The following is a 19,877-nucleotide window of genomic DNA, read 5'->3' as shown; positions in this document are numbered from 1 at the left end:
TTTTCCTCGGAGCATTAGGAAAACATAATCAGCTTGCTCAAAAGACGACAATAAATGGCCTTTCTGTATTCGTCACCATCAAAACCATAGGAACTCTTGCAATGTCTTATGATCTAGCTATGATTTCATTGGTTTAAACACTAAATGTTTGCTGAATGTTTCCTTTCTGCACAATTATTTTATACTACATTTTTGAGGATGCTTGGAGGATGAACTGGTGCAAAATCATACACATTTCTTTGCAAATCTTGCTAGAAATATTTCAGTAAAGCATTTGCTATGTAAGGAGCAATAGTTTACGTTTGCGTTTATTCGAATCAAATGTTGTTCTGCATTGAATTTTTTTTATTGGATTATGTTTTAGTCTACGGTGGTGTCAAAGTGCACTGTAAAATTGAGACAAAATTACTGTTTTGAATGTCTTTTGCAACCTTACACGTTTAGCTAACTGATCATTTGAAACCTGTCTGTTAGTATGCTCCAAATTAAAAAAATATTACCAGTATAAATGCTTTCTTTCTAGATTCACGAGTATCTTTCTAAGGTGTATGTGATCTGTGTTACTGTGAGAAAGGGTAGTCTGAGTATTAGTACAACTACTAGTAGTAGTAGAAGTAGTAGTAGAGCGTTCTCCAGTCGGGCCCCGGTGCTGTGGAATGCTCTTCCCCCTGAGATTGGATCTGCAACCTGAGTGGAAATGTTTAAATCTAAGCTTAAAACACACTTCTATTCTATAGCATCGGACAACCTATATTTTATGTTGACAATATAAGGGGATGGTGTCATACTAGTCTGTAGTTTGCAATAGTCTTTGATCTGTGGAGCCCTTTACGACTCTTTGTGATTAAGGGCTATACAAATAAACATGACTTGACTAGAAGAGCTCATTGTCAAAAGGGATCTAGGGGTGGCTAAAACAGAAATGTATTGAGCCCCATTTAACCCTCCCACTATTTTATATTCTTAGTGAATAGTAAGGTGAGAATTAAACCATTTAAAGTTGCACTTCCACACTTCTCAAAACACATTGTGTGTCATCTTATTTTAAATCTATGCCATTAGTATTGTAGTTGTAGCCATCTCCTCTGCGCTTCACCTGAGCCTGACACATCTAGAGGAGAAGAACGCCCATGTGCGGATGCTGTTCCTGGACTTCAGTTCAGCATTCAACACCATCATCCCACAACATCTGGTGGACAAAATGAGACTCCTGGGTTTCAACACCCCCCTGCGGAACTGGCTGCTGGACTTCCTCTGTGACAGACCCCAATCAGTGCGGATAGGTCAGAACAGTTCAGATGTCATCTACCTCAGCACGGGCTCCCCCCAAGGCTGCGTCCTAAGCCCCTTGCTGTTCACCTTGATGACACACGACTGCGTCCCTAGGTCCGCCACAAACCACATCGTGAAGTATGCTGACGACACAACAGTGGTGGGCCTCATCAGGGATGACAACGACCTGGCCTACAGAGAGGAGGTGGAGCAGTTGGTGGGCTGGTGCAGGGACAACAGCCTGGTCCTGAATGTCGACAAAACTAAAGAGATCATTGTCGACTTTAGGAAAAACCAGCCCAACCATGCCCCACTTTGCATCAACAACAAGGCTGTGGAGGTTGTCAGCAGTATCAAGTTCCTAGGGGTGCACATTACAAACAAACTCACCTGGTCCGTAAACACTGCATCACTGGTTAAGAGGGCACAGCAGCGCCTGTACTTCCTGCGGAGGATGAGGAGAGCCCACCTGCCCCCACCCTCCCTCATTACATTCTACAGGGGCACCATAGAGAGTATCCTGACCAGCTGTATCTCTGTGTGGTGTGGAGGCTGCAGCGCTACCGACTGGGGTAGTGTTAGGAGGGTAACGAGGACAGCAGAGAAAATAATCGGGACTACACTTCCCTCCATTCAGGACATTGGCCAGAAGCACTGCCTATCCCATGCTAAAAACATTACCGGGGACCCCTCTCACCCCCATCATGGACTGTTCACTCTGCTAGCCTCTGGGAAGAGGTACTGCAGTGTGCGGTGCAGGACCACCAGGCTCCGCAATAGTCTAGTCCCCCTGGCCATTAGACTGTTAAATGGTCAATCTAACATATAGTTAACTTAAATCTAAACGGCTGCTAATCTGACTTTTGCACTACTGGCAGTTTTTTTTATAGCTTGCCACTCCTTGCACATTGCTCTCTGCACTATTGTAATTACAGCGTTATTGTTACAGTGTTAATGTTACTGTGTACCTGACTTGTTAACCTGACTGCCCATTTTGCGCATCTGGTTAGCTACTCTTCTTGCACTATCGGAACTATGGTAAAATACTATACGTAGCCAAAATACAATACAACATTATTTATATCTGTACATTCAAGGAAACTGTGGGGGTCAGATGCATCGACATTTCGTTCTGTATACACGTGTACTAGAATGACAATAAAGTAGATCTGAATCTGAATCTGAATCTGAGTTGTCTTGGGGTCTGGTTTGAGGCCTATGTTGTTCAAAAACATCTTTGGTCTGATACTAAATTGTTCTGTAGACAGAACAACAGTAACAATAGAACCTAGCATTGGACTAGAAGTCAAGCTGATACTGTACTCAGTGATGAGCAGTCAGGGGAGGCTGTGCATCGCCTTTCTCATTTAAAATGACCATTTTTGGAATTCATTTCTAGAAAGGAATGATTTTTCACATTATATTATGAATATTAGTATTACAATAAGTATGTTACGTACTACTGTGCCGAGTGTCAGCAGATGTATAGTAAGGCATGCAATTTTCTTGCCTAATGGCAGAGGGTGACAGTGAGACCAATGATAATGATTTGGAGCTTATCTCAGCTCAAAATCAATAGAATTAATCATAATATTGGCAATCCATCCATTATTAGTTTCATTTTGCGTATCCTTTCTTTGATGTTTTTATTCAAAAGGGGCAGCGCAAACACATCATTTATCAATAAAGGATAGACAATACAACTTTTTTCTATTTCAAAGTTTATTAAAGTTTAATAAAATAATAAAACACTTTTAGTTACTATTTTTTTCTGTATTTATTATATTCATAAACCAACTCAAGGATGGGGGTGTCAATTACTCAACGATCGTGATATTTCCAAGCATAAACCATTTATTGATACTACCCTGTACTTACTTGACTCTATACTAAAATTCTAAAAATTGCCCTCCTCTAAAGAGCATAGCCTCATTGTGAGAGGTGCAACGCAAGCTCCATGAAAACATTTTTTCTTGAATCTGTAAATTGCCCCAGACGTCCAGCCCAATCACATGCTTTCCCCATGCACTCGAGGCCTATTAAGCATTGCTATGTGATGTTAAGCACCAGAACAGAACAGAATAAGCTGAGATGAGAAATCCTCATGATCCAAAACACGTGCCAAAAGAAACTGGGTGAAAAGCTGGAAATCTAAACAACACGACATGTAATTAATTATTTAAAGGGACAGTGTGAATTATTTGACCACTCTATACCACTGTATTGTACCATAACGAAAACGAGTGCCCATAAGCACCTTTTTATTCTATTTTTTTTGCCCATTCTTTCACAAAGTTTTTGGTCTTTGGGGTTACCCATAGCAGCAAGATGGCAGACAAACATGTCAGCTCACTCTAGGTTAGGCTCATGTTATGCAAAATCTATGCAAATTTCTCTATCAATGAGTGTTCAAAACAATGTACGTCCATATGGTAGTCAATGTATTTTGCTCGTTTTTTTTAATCAATATTATTTTTATTTTAATGAATGAAGTTATTTTTACCGCAGTGATGCGCTAAATCAGGGGTTGGGAACCTTTTTGACTCAAAGAGCCATCGAATATATCATTTTATAATTTTTATTTTTTTAAGAGGGATCCACATTATATATTTTAAGACAAAATTCAACAAAACCACCAAACCTGCTCTCCAGACAAAAACTAATTCTTCAATGGATTTCATTTCACTGTGTGACATTTGATGATTTGATAAAATCTATGAAATGATAATAATGCCGGAGTCGTGTCCCATATCAACCTAAAATGTGTCTCCCTCATGCAGTTACTTAAGATCGTTAGGGCTAATTTTGTCATATATAATTCTTTCAAAACAAAGTGTGAGCAGAGTAATTTCATATTAATTTCACAAATTACGCCAAATGAGAAGGATACCATTGTTTTGCCTTCAGCTATGTGACCATTATTAAATTGCTCTGGGTGTTTGGCTGGCGTTTTTGGATGTTGACAGTTTGTTCTGTGGGCTTTTATCGTAAAGTTTTAAACTCGTGAACATACATCCTTAATAAGCTTCCTTATACAGGATTCCATTGAGACGTACAGCTAAAACGAGCTCTGTTTGTGTAACATCGTGACTCTAAATTATAGTTGGGGCTTTGCCCTATATATTCTGGACCAAACCGTGGAATTCCGCAATGTTTCGTCTTTACATACACCAAGACTGGATCGATATAGAAAAGATTGGTTTGTCCATATTTAATTACTCTGAGCCAGATGAAAAAGAGAGTGGCTCGTTTGCCATATGTTCCGACCCCAGCGCTAAAAAAAAAATACACTTTTCCCCTTTAAAAGGGAAATAAATAAGAACACCATTGAAGGATGTTGGGTGGGGTAGTGAGGTGCTCCTTTGTTTGCCACATGATGCATGACAAAAAATGTCATGATTATACTAAATGAATGAATTGCATCGTAAGATGTTTCCACAGCTGTCAGTGAGTTATAGAGGGGAATTACAATAACTGTAAATTAACTACACTGCATGTACGAACACTCAGAACTAGCGCGAGCGGCACACGCGCTTTAAAATAAAATCTTTACCTCCAAAGCTTTGTTTGTGTATTTTCACAGATCCGTCCTTTGCAATATGCACATCTCCCGGTCCTGATATCCTCGGCGTGGCCGACATCATTTCAGCGGCGTCGGAGCATCTTCTTTTCCGCTGTTCCTTCATTAGCGCCACGCAGCATTGGTAACACACGGCCCAAGCCTGCTCTTCGTTGATGGGCTGGCTGTAAAGCCTTAAGATCTCCTCCAGAGACAGATCTTCCGACCGTGCGTCCACCGCAGAAGTCATCCCGGCGTGGTGCTGATGCTCACCGCTCGCAGCATCCGTCAGTCCTCCTTGAAGCCCGCCTCCACTGTCCGCCATACTTTCACTCGTGACGGAGGATGGCCGGGTGGTGAATGCTAACCTGGAGGAGCCATTGGTTTAAACTCGATCGCTCACATCCTTTTTTTCTTCAATTTACGCCTTTAAGTCTCCGAGTTAGTCACGAGATGATGCACAGCTGAGACCACCCACTTTACTTGAATCAGGATGTGCAACTGTGCATGCGTATTACTCAAATCGCAGCCAGGGAAGCTCCATGTCTTGTCACGTGACCTCTGTGGTTCTCTCTTCTACCCCTGGGGTCGGAACTTTTTGCACCCAGAGAGCCAAAGAGCAAAATTATTTTGATTTTTTTTTTAGAGAGAGCTGCACCATATATTTTAAGACTAAATTCAACAAAACCGCAAAAACACGCTTTCCAGACAAAAGCAACATCTTCAGCACATTGTATTTCACTCTCTGTCATTTGTTGATTTAATCAAATCTCTGAAATGATAACAATGCCAGAGCCTGTGTCCCATATTAACCAATTTAAATATAACACTTGAAATATGAGTATTGAGGCTTATTTTGACCTAGATAATAGTTTCAAAACAAGGTGCATGCACAGTTCTTTTGTAAAAGTTTAACAAAATACTGCAAACAAGGGTACCAATATATTTAACTTAAGTGTGGACAGTGCTAGCCAAGAAGGAATGCGTGCGCTGTGTGTATGCATATGCCCATTTCTACCACTCACTATATGAAATTGCTCAGGAGGCTTTGCTGAAAAAAATTTTGGGGTGTTTACAGTTTTTCAGTGGATTTTCATCATTGAGTATCGCAACAATGAACATAGATTGTTTAATGAGAATCCATATAAAGGATTATTGAACGATTTACAGCCAAAACGGGATCTGATTATGTGAAACCTCGACTGTAAACTGTAGTCAAGACTGTCATATACTGTATATACTGGACCGAATCCGTTAAACTTAATGCTATCTTGGCTTTACATGTGCCACGCTTGTGACTAATGGATATGAGATTGGTCCAAGATGTTAATTTTAGCACAACAATAAAACTATATATGAAGTTGGCCTGCCTTGGCCTTTGATTTTTGCATTCCGGAGATGGAATAAGAGCTTGCTCTGTCCACTCCACGCATCGGCCCGGTATTGCAGTACCTCCGGGAACGGTGCATTCGCAATGATCGCAGCAAGGCTTTAGGGCTAGGACCTTAGCTTGGCCTTTTGGCTGAGAGTAAGTGTCCCGGCTCCTAGGCTTTGTAGCGTATTATGAACTGACCGATAACGGATAATGGATAATGAATAACGAAGATAGATCAATAACCCTTAAAACCCCCCCCCCGCTTGGCAATACTATAATTACTAGAGTAAATGGATGCATGCAATGCCTGAGTAGCTAATCAGGAAAAACAGGAGATTTGCCGAGGGGCCCGCTCATGCCAAGGTGGAGTTTGGGCTTGCTGAATGAGAAAAAATATATTAGCCCACTTAAAATGTGTGAAATAAAGCTACTTCATAAGAGTTATAAGAGTTTAGTGTTAAGCCAAAAAATCTGTTGGAAAGGAAAATGAAATTTTGATTTCAAATTACTGATTCTGTACATAGGCAAAAATGTTTTCATCTATATAAGAATCTTTATATAATTTCTCTTTGCTTTACACTCTAGCTTGAGCATGTCAAACACACGGCTGCGGGCCGGACCTGACTTGTAAAAGGATTTAATCCACCCCGACATAAATTTCTGAGTGTGTCAAACAAGAGAGTCTTTAGGTCATTCCTCTCAAATGTTGAGCAATTCTTTTTTTTAGATTTTTAAATTAAAGCAAAACAAATTTTTCCCTCCGGCTGCTGGAGGTCAGTTTGTATAGTGTGGTGAGTGGGTTCAGGTGTAAAACAGCATTCCCTCAATTGGTGAAATGAACCAGTGAACTCATTAAATACAATATATATATATTTCCCCTTTGTTTGTAAACAAATGTGTTTTGATTAGAAAACATCAATTGTAATCTGTGATTATAATATGTAAGGTAGGTTACTATTGTAGGCTGAAAGATGAAGCGCCCATTAATACATTCATTATTTGCACCACTTATCCTCACCAGGGTGGCAGGATCCTGGAGCCAACCCGTCATCTTTGGGCAGTGGACAGACAGACAATCATTCAAGCACTCATTCATACTTAGGGACAATTTGAATCCGCCAATTAACCTGACATTCATATTTTCAGAAGAAGCCTGGAGACCTACTCAGGCACAGTGAGAATATGCCAACTCAGCAGGAGGAGGCCGTGGGCTGGATTTAAACCATGGACGTCCGCTCTGAGAGGCCGCCGTGCCGCTCATGATGAAGCATAATACTAAAAAAAAAAAAAAAAAGGTGCGGTCCACCTGCAAACAGAAAGTCTGGATCTGGTGCCCAGAGCCAAACTGATTTGACATCCCTGTCCAATTTATTTCTTTAGCATACCACAAAAGCTTTTTGTAAAAGTGCGGTGTGAGGCGGAATTAGCTCAGGAGGTTAAGCACTCGTCTTGGGATCAAGAGATCGCATGTTCGATTCCGGGCTGCTTTGTGTTATATGTCAAAGTGTCCTTGGGCAAGACACTGAATCCCTAATTCCCCCAATAAGCAGGTCGGCGCCTTGCATGGCCGCTATTGGTGTGTGAGTATGTGTGTCAATGGGTAAGTGTGAAGCACATTGTAAAGCGCTTTCGGAGGTTTTCATTGACTTGAAAAGCGCTGTATAAATGCAGACCATTTACCATTTTTAAAAAAAAAGGGGAAAAAAAGTGCAGTGTGAGGGGCTGCACCATACATACTCGGTGGGGCCACTGCTCATACATGCCAAAGTCCAGCACATGTCTGCAGGGCAGGATTATGTTTTACAACGACAATAGCGACCAAATAATGAAGGTGCTGTTTCTGGAACAGATCCGGAGGCTTCTTCTGTTTCCGGTATCCATAAAAACTAAAACAAACAGTTTTATGTAGGGGAGCAAACCCTAACCCTAAAAAAACTGCCTGGAGATACATGGGTGCCTCCAGGCTGTACTTGCCCAAGACACACCACAGGGAGTGTTGCCCCAAAGACCCAGGATATTCAGGGAACCATGAATGGGAATTTTTTTTTTTTTTAAATAAACTTGATTAAAGCAGCAATATACATGAAAGATGAACAGCTTTATAGCAAGGGACTAATGTATTTTGACTTAAATAATAAACAAAAGTACATGAATTCTGTATGATCATCAATTTCTGAAAATAAGCATGGGTCAGGAAATTTGTATTTACTTTACAGGACATGAGGCTCACTTAGTGGGAGATGATACTCCACCATCTTGCTCCTAAGGGTATTAGTATTTGTATTCTTTGTTAAATGTAACTTGTTTTGCCTGATTTTGTTATTCTCATTACCGGTATTGCTTTTGTTATTGTATTTTTCTTTTGTCATTTATTTTTCTGGTTTAAAACAAACTTTACTCAAACTCAAGTTGTATATTTACATAAATATCCGTTAGAAATCGACCAGCCACATTGGCAGCATACAAATCAGCATAAGCATTTGTCCAAAAAAGTCCTCTGGGATAAAAGGGACACAAATCTTACATTCTGCATTACAAAACAACAACCAAAATGTTAAAAAAGAAAAAAGGAAACAGCAAGAGATTTGTTTACCATTTGCTTACCATTGAGACCAAGGAACATTTGCAGTAAAAATAATTCTTGAGCAGCACGGCGGCGCAGTGGTTAGCGCTTGTGCGGCACAGTTCATGTCATGGGAACCTGTCGTGGGTTCAAATCCAGCTCCAGACTTTCTGTGCGGAGTTTGTATGTTCTCCCCGTGCTTGCGTGGGTTTCCTCCGGGCACTCCGGTTTCCTCCCGCGTTCCAAAAACATGCATTTCAGGTGAATTGGCCGGTCCAAATTGTCCCTAGGTGTGAATGAGCGAATGAGTTGTCTGTCCCCGTGTGCCCTGCAATTGGCTGGCAACCAGTTCAGGGTGTCCCCTGCCCACTGCCCGAAGATGGCTGGGATGGGCTCCAGCCCCCCCGCGACCCTAATGAGGATAAGCGGTACGGCTAATGAGATGAGATAATTCTTGATTCTCACCACAAAACATACATTGCATGAGGTTATGGAAAACAAGATCAATCAATTTGAAACTGAAAAATACATTTTTAATTGTTGGGTTAAAAAAGGCACAAAAAACACCCATAAGTATCGGTACAAGAGACATTAGACATTAGACTGCCACAAACCACATCGTGAAGTATGCTGACGACACAACAGTGGTGGGCCTCATCAGGGATGACAACGACCTAGCCTACAGAGAGGAGGTGGAGCAGTTGGTGGGCTGGTGCAGGGACAACAGCCTGGTCCTGAATGTTGACAAAACTAAAGAGATCATTGTCGACTTTAGGAAAAACCAGCCCAACCATGCCCCACTTTGCATCAACAACAAGGCTGTGGAGGTTGTCAGCAGTATCAAGTTCCTAGGGGTGCACATTACAAACAAACTCACCTGGTCCGTGAACACTGCATCACTGGTTAAGAGGGCACAGCAGCGCCTGTACTTCCTGCGGAGGATGAGGAGAGCCCACCTGCCCCCACCCTCCCTCATCACATTCTACAGGGGCACCATAGAGAGTATCCTGACCAGCTGTATCTCTGTGTGGTGTGGAGGCTGCAGCGCTACCGACTGGGGTAGTGTGAGGAGGGTAACGAGGACAGCAGAGAAAATAATTGGGACTACACTTCCCTCCATTCAGGACATTGGCCAGAAGCGCTGCCTATCCCATGCTAAGAACATTACCGGGGACCCCTCTCACCCCCATCATGGACTGTTCACACTGCTAGCCTCTGGGAAGAGGTTCTGCAGTGTGCGGTGCAGGACCACCAGGCTCCGCAATAGTCTAGTCCCACTGGCCATTAGACTGTTAAATGGTCAATCTAACATATAGTTAACTTAAATCTAAGCGGCTGCTAATCTGACTTTTTGCACTACTGGCAGTTTTTTATAGCTTGCCACTCATTGCACATTGCTCTCTGCACTATGGTAATTACAGCGTTATTGTTACAGTGTTAATGTTACTGTGTACCTGACTTGTTAACCTGACTGCCCATTTTGCACATCTGGTTAGCTACTCTTCTTGCACTATCGGCACTATGGTAAAATACTATACGTAGCCAATTACAATACGACTTTATTTATATCTGTACATTCAAGGAAACTGTGGGGGTCAGATGCATCGACATTTCGTTCTGTATACACGTGTACTAGAATGACAATAAAGTAGATCTGAATCTGAATCTGAATCTGAAATTATATACTGTACTGTACAACAAATTGGAGACTGCATCATAAAAGAAGGCTATGGCATTAAAAAAAAACAATAAATGCAATTCTTTGACTTTTATTGTATTTTAAGTTTGACAATTCACAGAATTCGTAATATATGAGCATACATCTATTGATTTAATAACATTCCAAATGTTGAGATATACTTCTCTTTTAATATATTGATGTACAACACAATCAAACAAACCACCTCAATTATGTAAACACAACTCACTGAACACCAATACAGAAGCCGCAGTCGTCAAAACTCAAACGCATATGGAATTCGAATACAATGAGTTCACTTTCATCATGATTTTTGACATTACATGGTTTCAAAATCAATGTAAACAACTCTTTAAAAGTCCTTTATAAAAGTAATATATGTTTATGTGTATTTTACCCTTAAGAAATGAGCATGCAGCATTGACATCAACAATGGAAGTAGGAACTGACACAAACAAGTGAGAAGATACGTTCCACGAGAGAAAAAAATGTTTTAACCACCATTTTGAAGGCAGACTGGTGCGAATCTTACACTTTGAAGTCCAGAAGGTTGCAGTCAATCTTATAATAGACGTAAGGATAATATTCTTGTTGACCTAAATTCAAACCTGGAATATCCATTGCAGACTGGATAGGAAAAACACAAAGTCAAATGGATGGAATATAATGAATGGGGGAAAACACTCAACAAAATATACATTTACAAGACACATTGTAAAAAAAATAGCACATACATTAAATTCTTTAGAAAATACTTGAATGTTACTGCAACATCAGGTAATATGGTATGGAAACCCAAAAGTGCCATAATTCAATCAGTAAAATGAACATTTAATTAATAAAAACGTCTTTTAAAGGAACATTCTGTTAATAAAAACATCCTTAAATTGAACATTCAATTAATAAAAACTGCCCTCTAAAACCAAAATCCTCCGGCAAAAGAAAAAATGTAATTAATATAATCATAATTACATTTTACATATTTGCCATGGTTCTATTTTTAAAAACTCAATTTTTAGCAAAGAACGTTTTTATTTCAAAGCGTCGTTCTGCCCAATGCCCTTTTGTAATTCCGAACGTTGTTTTGTCAAATGCTGTTTGCCACATGATGTTTTGACCGATTGCATTTTAAAGGATTACATTTTGCAAGACCCTATCAGAGACACATGGAGAAGATGGATGAGGAGCGAATGTTGAAGAGGATCTACAGAGTAGAAGTAAATGGAAGAAGACCAAGAGGAAGGCCGCTATTGACATAGATGGATGGTGTTATGAGTGCACTGGAGGAAAGAGGTCTAAATGTAGAGGAAGCTAGAGCTCTTGTTGGTGATAGGAATGAGTGCAGAGGTGCTGTGAAAGGATAGTAGGATGTTTCGACGCGTTCTAAAGGATGGGCAGGGTACTTGTATGATGCAGCAGGGGTAAACTAGTGAAAGCTGTCGGGCCCATCTGTTGAACAGAAGAGTGTGTTGTGCCACCCTGACCTGAAGGGGCATGGCCGCTTTCGTGTGTCCAGTTTCATCTGGAGGGACGAAAGCATGACCGACTTGGGTGCCGAGGTGCTTAACTTGTTTGGGTGTTTGGGCATTTGGGTTGGCCATGGTCCACCAAAAAATGTGTGTGTGTTTTTTGCTACTTTTTCCCTTTTTTATTTTCTTTTTTTTTGTATGTGTTTGTCTTGTTGTCGGTCACCCCCTCTCGAGGGATATGACCAGGGTAGATAGATAGATAGCATTAAGAGTGCTTCAGAGAGTATGGGAGTGAGCTGTGGCTGACAACAGCTCTTGAGATGAGTGGGCTTTTTGTGGTAACTGGTTTCCTGCCCATTAATAAACATTTGAAACTTGCAGCTGTGACTGTGGCTATTTTTCAAAACAGTCATTATTATAACTTTTAGTGTTTTCCTTCCATGAAAAGGCAGAGTAGTTGCAAGACAACCTGTGCCTGTTTTCCTGCAACAAATATTTTGGACTCTGTCAGGATTACAATGAAAGGAAAAACCAACGGTTCGCATTTGAAGTATAGTTGACAAACCTTGGATACAGAGCCTAAAATATTTTTAAAAAATCTAAATAAATCATTGTTTTTTAAGTTTATTTAAAGAGAGAGAGAGAGAGGGAGAGAGAGAGAGGGAGAGAGAGAGAAATAGACTGAGAGAAAGAGAGAAATAGACTGAGAGAAAGAGAGAGAAAAAGAGAGAGAGACAGAGAGAAATATAAAAGCCATATGCCCCTCGTGGTAGAGTCAAGAACACACTCACATTCACCAAACATTTATTCCACTTCGTTCTTCCCAACCTGACACCGAGCATTAGGTCCACAGTCCAGCAAGGGGTGAGTGACTGTGCCATGCAACCCTTCATCAACAGAGAGGCCCAGCAGCATACACTGGTTTACACACTCTGCATTGCATGGCTTGGTTCCACCTCCACGCCCCTCCTGGCCCAAGCAGGCCACCCGGGAGCCCAGGTTAGCCAGTTCAAAGTGCTTCGACATCAGTCATTCTCTATCCATCGCCATTCACATTCATCTCTAGCACCGAGGTTCAAGCTGTCTCTTGTTCTCTTGCAAGTTCCATATCCATTGATTTCCTTTGTCCTTGTTTTGAGTGTCTCCTAAACTATAGAACTAACACCCTTCCTGTGCAAAGGTATTTGCGTGGAATAAGCTGGAATAGTCAAATAACTTTGGATGAACAAAATGGATCTAAACTCAGCCTTCAGTTTTGACAGTTACTTTTCTACAGACTTACGGGTTTGATTTTTTAAATGTGTTGGAGCTAAATTGAGAAGTAAAAACAAAATGAGGAACATCCAGAACACTTACATCCATGATGGCTCCAGCACTGCTGTCGAGATGTTTGTATAGCTCATTAAGCACCTCCCGCAGCCTCTTTGTAGTTTTCTTGTTTGGTTGAAGTAACATGGCTTGGAAGTTCACTGGAAGCCCATACCTGCAGGGACACAACCATTTTAACAACTACAGGACAACACAACATTACAACACTTCTCTGAAAATGTATTGAATACTAACTGAATATGAAGCAAATGCAAATTAGTCTGAACTGTACCTTAGAACCGATTCCACAAAGACCCTCAGTGCTTTGATGTGGATCCAAGCAATGAAAGCTTCACTGAAATTCACTTTTAACCATCGAACTAGAGGTCCCTGCAGCATACAAGTAGAAGTGATGTACAGAAATATAACCAATAACACACAATGTTGACCTTCCTTTCAAAGAAGAGAAAAACACATTAATCTGTAATCGCAAATTCTTCCTTAAAAATCAATGTGCAGTGTGTGTTCAATGTGCTTCTGAAACGTTTTTTTTTTAGAAAATGCCTCACATTAATGTTATTGCCAAGAAACTAACACCTCCATGTTTTCTTTTACTTAGCACTTACAAATTGTTTCTTCTTATCTGTAGATAGCCGCGTCATCTCCTCTTTATCTGCTTTCATCTCCTCTTCGTTGTATTGAAAATCTCTCACAGAGAACCTGCAAGCAGGAAGTTAGGTTTCAATCTGTTGGCTGTATTCAGAAGTATTGTATGCTCTCGTGCATTAAAATACAGAAAAATGTGTACTATAAAATCATTCACAGACATTTACATTCCGTATTTATGAGAGTATAGCAAGCACACGTGTATAACGTGCATCCATAATTATTGGTTAAATATCTGTATATTTTTTTGTTTAATTTGTCTTTGCTAAAACTAACTATTGGAAATGAAAAATGTTAAGATGAGGCGGCCGAGTATTAGAGGGAGTATGAACCCTCGGGTATGTCCCCGTGGCAGTGTTGTAGCGTGTGACGTCATGTCGCACACATGGAATTTCAGGACAGTTCACTTGAGCATATGCTATGGTTCTCTTCCTCAATATTATTATTCCGTCAGATGATAAAAAATCTCAGAAATTGCCCCATCTGACATAGTCTCCTGATGATGCATTTTATTTGATTGTTGAATACCATTTCCTTCATGAGCCATAGAAAATGATTTATCTTAGCTCGTCCACACAAGAAATTTGGATATAGTAACTAGAAATAGACCTTAGGTGTCTTGTGGGTCAAGAGATGTGGTTGCATTCATTTTTTGCAATTGTGGTCTGCGGTATCCTTAAATGATAAATCATTGCGCAAATACAGTAATATACTACTGTAATACATCCAAATTTTCACCCCAGCCCTCTTTTATAACACACACCCAAAATGTTGAGTTTTTTGTGGGATAAGAAATATGCATTACATTTAGAATAAATACCGCATTTCTCGATATCAAAAAAGAACAAAAATATTTTTAACATGGTTAAACCTGAACCCCTTACTTGTTCTCCCTGGCTCGGTGTTTGAAGTCATCCATGGCTTTTCGAAAGAGTGTAACACTGAATAATCCACTGTCATTGTCCTCAAATAAAAGACTGGAAAAAGACAAAGTGTCATTAAAATACAAAAATAGAAAACAAAAAGGAAACACACTACAAGATTTAAAAGGTACCTTATATAAGGACATAGAATTGCTTACTTTGAGGATCGAGGCACCACCATCTCAGCCAGTGTTTCATACACTTTCTGCCAGTCAGCATAAGATGTTCTGAAATTAAACTAAAATTTTTACTTTTTGCCTTTTTTTAGGTGCTGTGCCAGCTCAAACATCAATACTCACTTTGGAACAACAGTCAACAAGGTGATAAGGTACTCAGAATCAAGAACAAAGTCTTCCTTCTTGACAATGTCAGCCAGGCTTCTTGTAAGCAGGCTCCCTCTAACGACCATCAACAGTAATACAGCACATAGTGAGCGTAGTCAAGTTTTGACGATGCATTTCATAGTTTTGCTAACTTGGCCACGGAAAGTCAATGATTCCTTAAGCTAAAATTACAATTGGTAAGGGAAAAATGTAAACCCCAATGAAAGTAATATATGTGGAGCACTATAACTACCAATTAGAAAGAGAAAAGCGATGATGTGATGATCAAGTTGAATGTAAAATAATTTAGCAAAATACTTTGCTGAAATCCTTTTCGATTGAATAATCTAAGGTCATTTAAACAATGACGGCACTAAAAGCTGGTACAGGTACCATCAGTAAATATGTACAGTGCTCTGGCTGTCTGTTAATTTGCAATTACTAAAATAACACAGCACAATTAGTAGCATTTCTTAGAAATCTCACTAACGCATTTTTCCTTTCGAGGTTCTGTAGGTTTCCTTTTAGGTTGTTGTAAGCCGATGCTCGGGACTTCAAGTCATTGTCAATCTGGGTGACTTGCTGGAAAATAAAAGTCAGAAGTTAAAAAAGGAATTGCATTTTCTTTTTCAAACACTTGATTTTAATGCGTCACACTTTTGTGGTTTATCGTGCCACAGAATTACCATAAGGGTGATCATTTTAAAATACAACGTTTGCATTATTTCTTGACTGTTTGGTCATTTTAACATATCATGGTAATAATGGTATCCCAAAATATAAGGTTCTGAAATTAACTGTATACTGCTGTGTACTTCTAATGGGAATGTTTTCTGTAAGCCTCCTACCTTGGAAATGATTTCAGAGATGTTTTTAAGTGATTGCTTGATCGGGTACTTGGCCATGTCCCACTGAAACCGTGTGATGTAGGTGACAAGATCAACTATGGAGAAAAACGTTTGAATGAAACTAAAATACTTGCGTAGCCATTTAAATGAACAAGTTACAATACACATAGTCAATATAAGTCAGAGTCACCCCTTTATTTTCCGTTATCCCAATGTAAGATGTAAAACATGACATTTATTTTTCTAAATAATCTAATAATTCTAGGATAATGAAATAACAATTGCTGTACCTCCATTAGCCAGCAAATTCTCCTGCACTTTGTCTCGAGTATCTTCCAACACGTCTGACATGTACTGGGCCACCTTCTTCACCACACTGTTAAACAGTTGATTCATCAAACATGTCAACATAAATAGCATTCAGAAATATAGTATAAAAAATAAATTCATTCTGAAAAACGACCACCTCATTATCTTTTCAATTTTACAAAAACACACTCAAGAACATAAAAAGGTTTAACTTAATTCTTCTGTTCATGTTTATAATATTGCTAAGAGGCTACTTCCCTTGGGAATGGTGGGCTTATGGAGACTTTAGGAATTAAAATGTCCAGTTTGCTGTTCAATTTCATGGCAATCTCTTATTGTGACAATAATATAATGGAAGTAAAGCATTCAATGTACATATACCAATGGTGGACATATAAAAAGCAACTGGAATATATGGGAGGGTGAATTTAAACAAATACAGTAGTTTGAATTTACCATGACAATATCTATAGAGCACCTATGTCAAAATAAATGTCTGCGGGCCAAATCAATCCTGCGAGAAGGTTTTCTTTGGCCACTGAGAAGATCTTGATTCATTATTATACAAAAGTAAGAAAACCCCTCACATTTCTACAGAGATTTTGTCATAATGCTTAATTGAACGACACTGTAGAAATAACGATTTGACACAATAAAAGGTCATCTGTGTAAAGCTTACACAGCAGCGTAAATTTATTTTTCCCTGCAAAAGAAAATCTAAATATTGCCATTAGTAGCTAAACCCCTGGTAACAAAAGTGAGTACACTCTAAAGTGAAAGTTCCTGAAATTCAAAAATGTGTGTGGCAACCATTCTTTTGCGGAACCATCATAGTGCTCCTGGCCATGGATATTACCAGACCCTGAAAAATTACCACTGGAATGCTCTTCAACTCCTCCATGGCAACATGACTTAGATGCTTTAATCTGATCATATTGAATACATTTGTTAGTTTTTTTTAATGATGTTCACTAGACTACATGCGGCAATTTAAAAAATGTTTATATTTGATCAATCCGGCCCACGACTTGTATCCAAATGTTTTATTTGGCACTTTGTCCATTTGACTTTGACACCCCCGCTATAGAGGAAGCATACTGGCGCTTAAGTGGTAAATTCCTCATGAAAGATGTTGCTGTCAAGATTTACAAAGCTTGGGGAAAATAAGTCACTGGATATAAATATAACAAATGAAAAAGCTGCTGGTGTGCCACAGTATTGCATGCTTTGGCAGACAGCAGGTCTTGCTAAACTCAACCCCATGTGAAATTCCTCACTGTTGCAAGAGAAACCATTAAACAAGTTCTATCATTGAGATGGAGAAATGATTCAGAGATATGGCAGATGGATGCAGTTTTACCTAAACTGGAATGGCAAATTTAACTTACCCTTCAACAAAAGAATCCAATTTGGCCAATTCATCAGACAGCCCAACTAAGACATCTAGCGTTCCCACCTAAATTTAGATACACAAATAAAAGAGATAAAACATATATGAATATTCCTAAAGAGACTTGATTTGGGGGACAAGGTTAGGCAGGTTGTGTTTGATCAGAGGGTTCAGGGATCCAGTCAGCCTACAGTGACAACTTAGTGGGGGCCAGTGTATTTAGGATGGCGCCTCGTTGTCCAGAGCCATTCATGCATTACTAAAAGTTCCTGGAGCACATCACATCGCTGTGTGGCGTCCGGGTCAATGGGGTTACTTCACTTTAAGCACAGACAGAACCAAACCAGACAAGCTGAACTCCTCTAGATGAAAACTTCACCAAATAAACACCGCAACATGCAGAGAAAAGATTTATCCGAAAACCGTTTTCCTTACACAGAGGTGGCTTACTCTTGACAGTGGATTCCTTAGGTGAGTGGTTTGTTTTAATTATACATGTCAAATCTTAACATTATTTAAATAATATTTATTTAATAATAAATAAATGAGACATTAAGTGAGCACTCCCAGGTCCAGCAGTACTGAAAGTAACATATGAAGTTACAACAAGATTTCTGCAAGACAAAACTGACAATAAATAAAAAAATAAGGATTAAGACACATTTTTCTCAAAACAGTGTCATTATCATTTGTGTTTTGACATCTTTCTAAATTGTTATGAATAGTATGCTGCTAAGTCCATTCAACCGGAATTGTTGCAAATCAATCCATCAAAGTATTTCACAGTCCAACAAGTGGACATTTCATTGAAGGGCAGAGGTCCATACGAACCTACCTTCAGGTCGGGGATGCTAAACTTATAGTTGCTAGAAAGGTTGTTGTTCAGCGTGGTAGCCGTCATCATTTTGTCCCATGTTTGCTGGCAGGTCTTCTCTCCCGGAGCAGAGATTAACCAAAACTCAGTCATTATTGTAGGCAAGTTTATCTGGCAAAAAAAGTGCATGTATAAAGATTGAATTATTTAGTGGTTGTTGTCTTTCGCAAATTGAACAAAGAGTGTACAAATAGATCGATTAAAAAAACAAAAACAAAACCACATGACAAAATGCACGTCGAAATTTTTAAGAAGAGCAAATATTGCAAGAATTAAGCACCTTCATTATCTTGGTGAATGCAATGGTTGAAGAGGTATTATGTATTAGAGGTAAACAGTACTGTTTTAAATGCTTCACTCACCCGGGTGTCTTAATCGTTGTACGAGACAAATATATCACTTTGTGTTGTGTTATCGATTGTCAACACTCATGATGCTTTCCACCAAATCGCTGTTGTCTAGTTTTCTTGACCGCATCCGTCAGCCGACTAGCGAGCAACCGGAAGCGGAAATCATCGCCAGCAATCAGCGTCCATACTCAGTAGCGTCGATATCTGGTTAGTTTTGTTACTGCAGTCGGTCATGGACAAATTGGAACGTTTAAAAACTATCAGATAGTTTTCACTTTCTGTATTACGAAAGGTACTGCAATATTCCCATGTCTGATAATTAATTTGAAATTATTGGAAAGTAGTAGGCTCTCATCTCGATCATTCATCCTTGTGATTACGGGTTATACAAATAAACATGACTTGACTTAATGTCTCCAACTATTCTTCCCTCAAATTGTTCAGTTGGCTACGTGTTCAACGACTACATCCATTCACATTAAACTGGATTGCAATAAAAGAATATTTTTCTAAAAAGTTAAATTTATTTACTGAAATTAGTAGTTGCCAGTTTCTAAATCATTAACAACTTCAGTCAGTCTCCAAGCATTGCATTGTACATAGTTTTTTTGTGCCTATTTATCATGACATTCTTTATATTTTGTTATTTTCTTTATAAGTCTTTATTACCTGTTTATCCTGGAGTACCATGTCAAATCTCTTTGCAAACCATGTCACTGCGTTGTTATCAATGACAATAGAGACAATTGTCATTCTAATACAAAAAGAGCTAAATTTGTCTTTGTGAATCCACCAACGCAATCGCGCTAAGTACGGTTAAACCTGAAAAGTCAGAGTTGGACAAGGAAGCATATTGTTGTTTTGATTTTTTGGGGAACTTGGGGAAGCTTTCTATACAATGTAAAATTTAAGTATATTTAATCTCATATCATTAAAAATTATCACCATG

At 39.3% G+C, this 19,877-nt stretch overlaps 2 protein-coding genes and 1 pseudogene across 4 annotated transcripts in view; 1 reads left to right on the top strand and 2 right to left on the bottom strand.

The window, feature by feature from the left end:
• Positions 1-5,391, bottom strand: part of spire1b (spire-type actin nucleation factor 1b) — a 41,888-nt gene extending 36,497 nt beyond the window's left edge. For all 3 annotated transcript variants that reach the window (XM_088326381.1, XM_088326383.1, XM_088326382.1), the window contains exon 1: positions 4,826-5,391. In XM_088326381.1, the coding sequence (XP_088182507.1) occupies positions 4,826-5,156 (331 nt within the window). In that variant the 5' untranslated portion in view covers positions 5,157-5,391. The remainder of the gene's footprint in view (positions 1-4,825) is intronic.
• Positions 5,392-6,208: 817 nt separating this feature from the next.
• LOC148371778 (U2 spliceosomal RNA) lies at positions 6,209-6,298 on the top strand (annotated as a pseudogene).
• A 4,224-nt stretch (positions 6,299-10,522) lies between these two features.
• Positions 10,523-19,090, bottom strand: LOC148371777 (V-type proton ATPase subunit C 1-A-like). The gene is made up of 13 exons (XM_088326380.1): positions 18,941-19,090; positions 18,540-18,689; positions 17,703-17,770; positions 16,296-16,381; positions 16,006-16,100; positions 15,648-15,739; positions 15,134-15,232; positions 14,993-15,061; positions 14,796-14,888; positions 13,872-13,965; positions 13,538-13,635; positions 13,294-13,420; positions 10,523-11,095 (listed from the first exon to the last, which is right to left on the bottom strand). The coding sequence occupies exons 2-13, from the start codon at positions 18,669-18,671 to the stop codon at positions 10,997-10,999; spliced, it is 1,152 nt and encodes a 383-aa protein (XP_088182506.1). The 5' UTR covers positions 18,672-18,689; positions 18,941-19,090; the 3' UTR covers positions 10,523-10,996.
• Between the last annotated feature and the right edge of the window lie 787 nt (positions 19,091-19,877).

This window comes from Urocampus carinirostris, chromosome 2 (assembly GCF_059441175.1).
Source record: "Urocampus carinirostris isolate Australia breed hairy pipefish chromosome 2, RoL_Ucar_1.0, whole genome shotgun sequence".
In the NCBI taxonomy this organism is placed as follows: domain Eukaryota; kingdom Metazoa; phylum Chordata; class Actinopteri; order Syngnathiformes; family Syngnathidae; genus Urocampus; species Urocampus carinirostris.
Note: the sequence above shows the minus strand (reverse complement) of the source record. Positions and strands in the feature narration are given on the sequence as shown.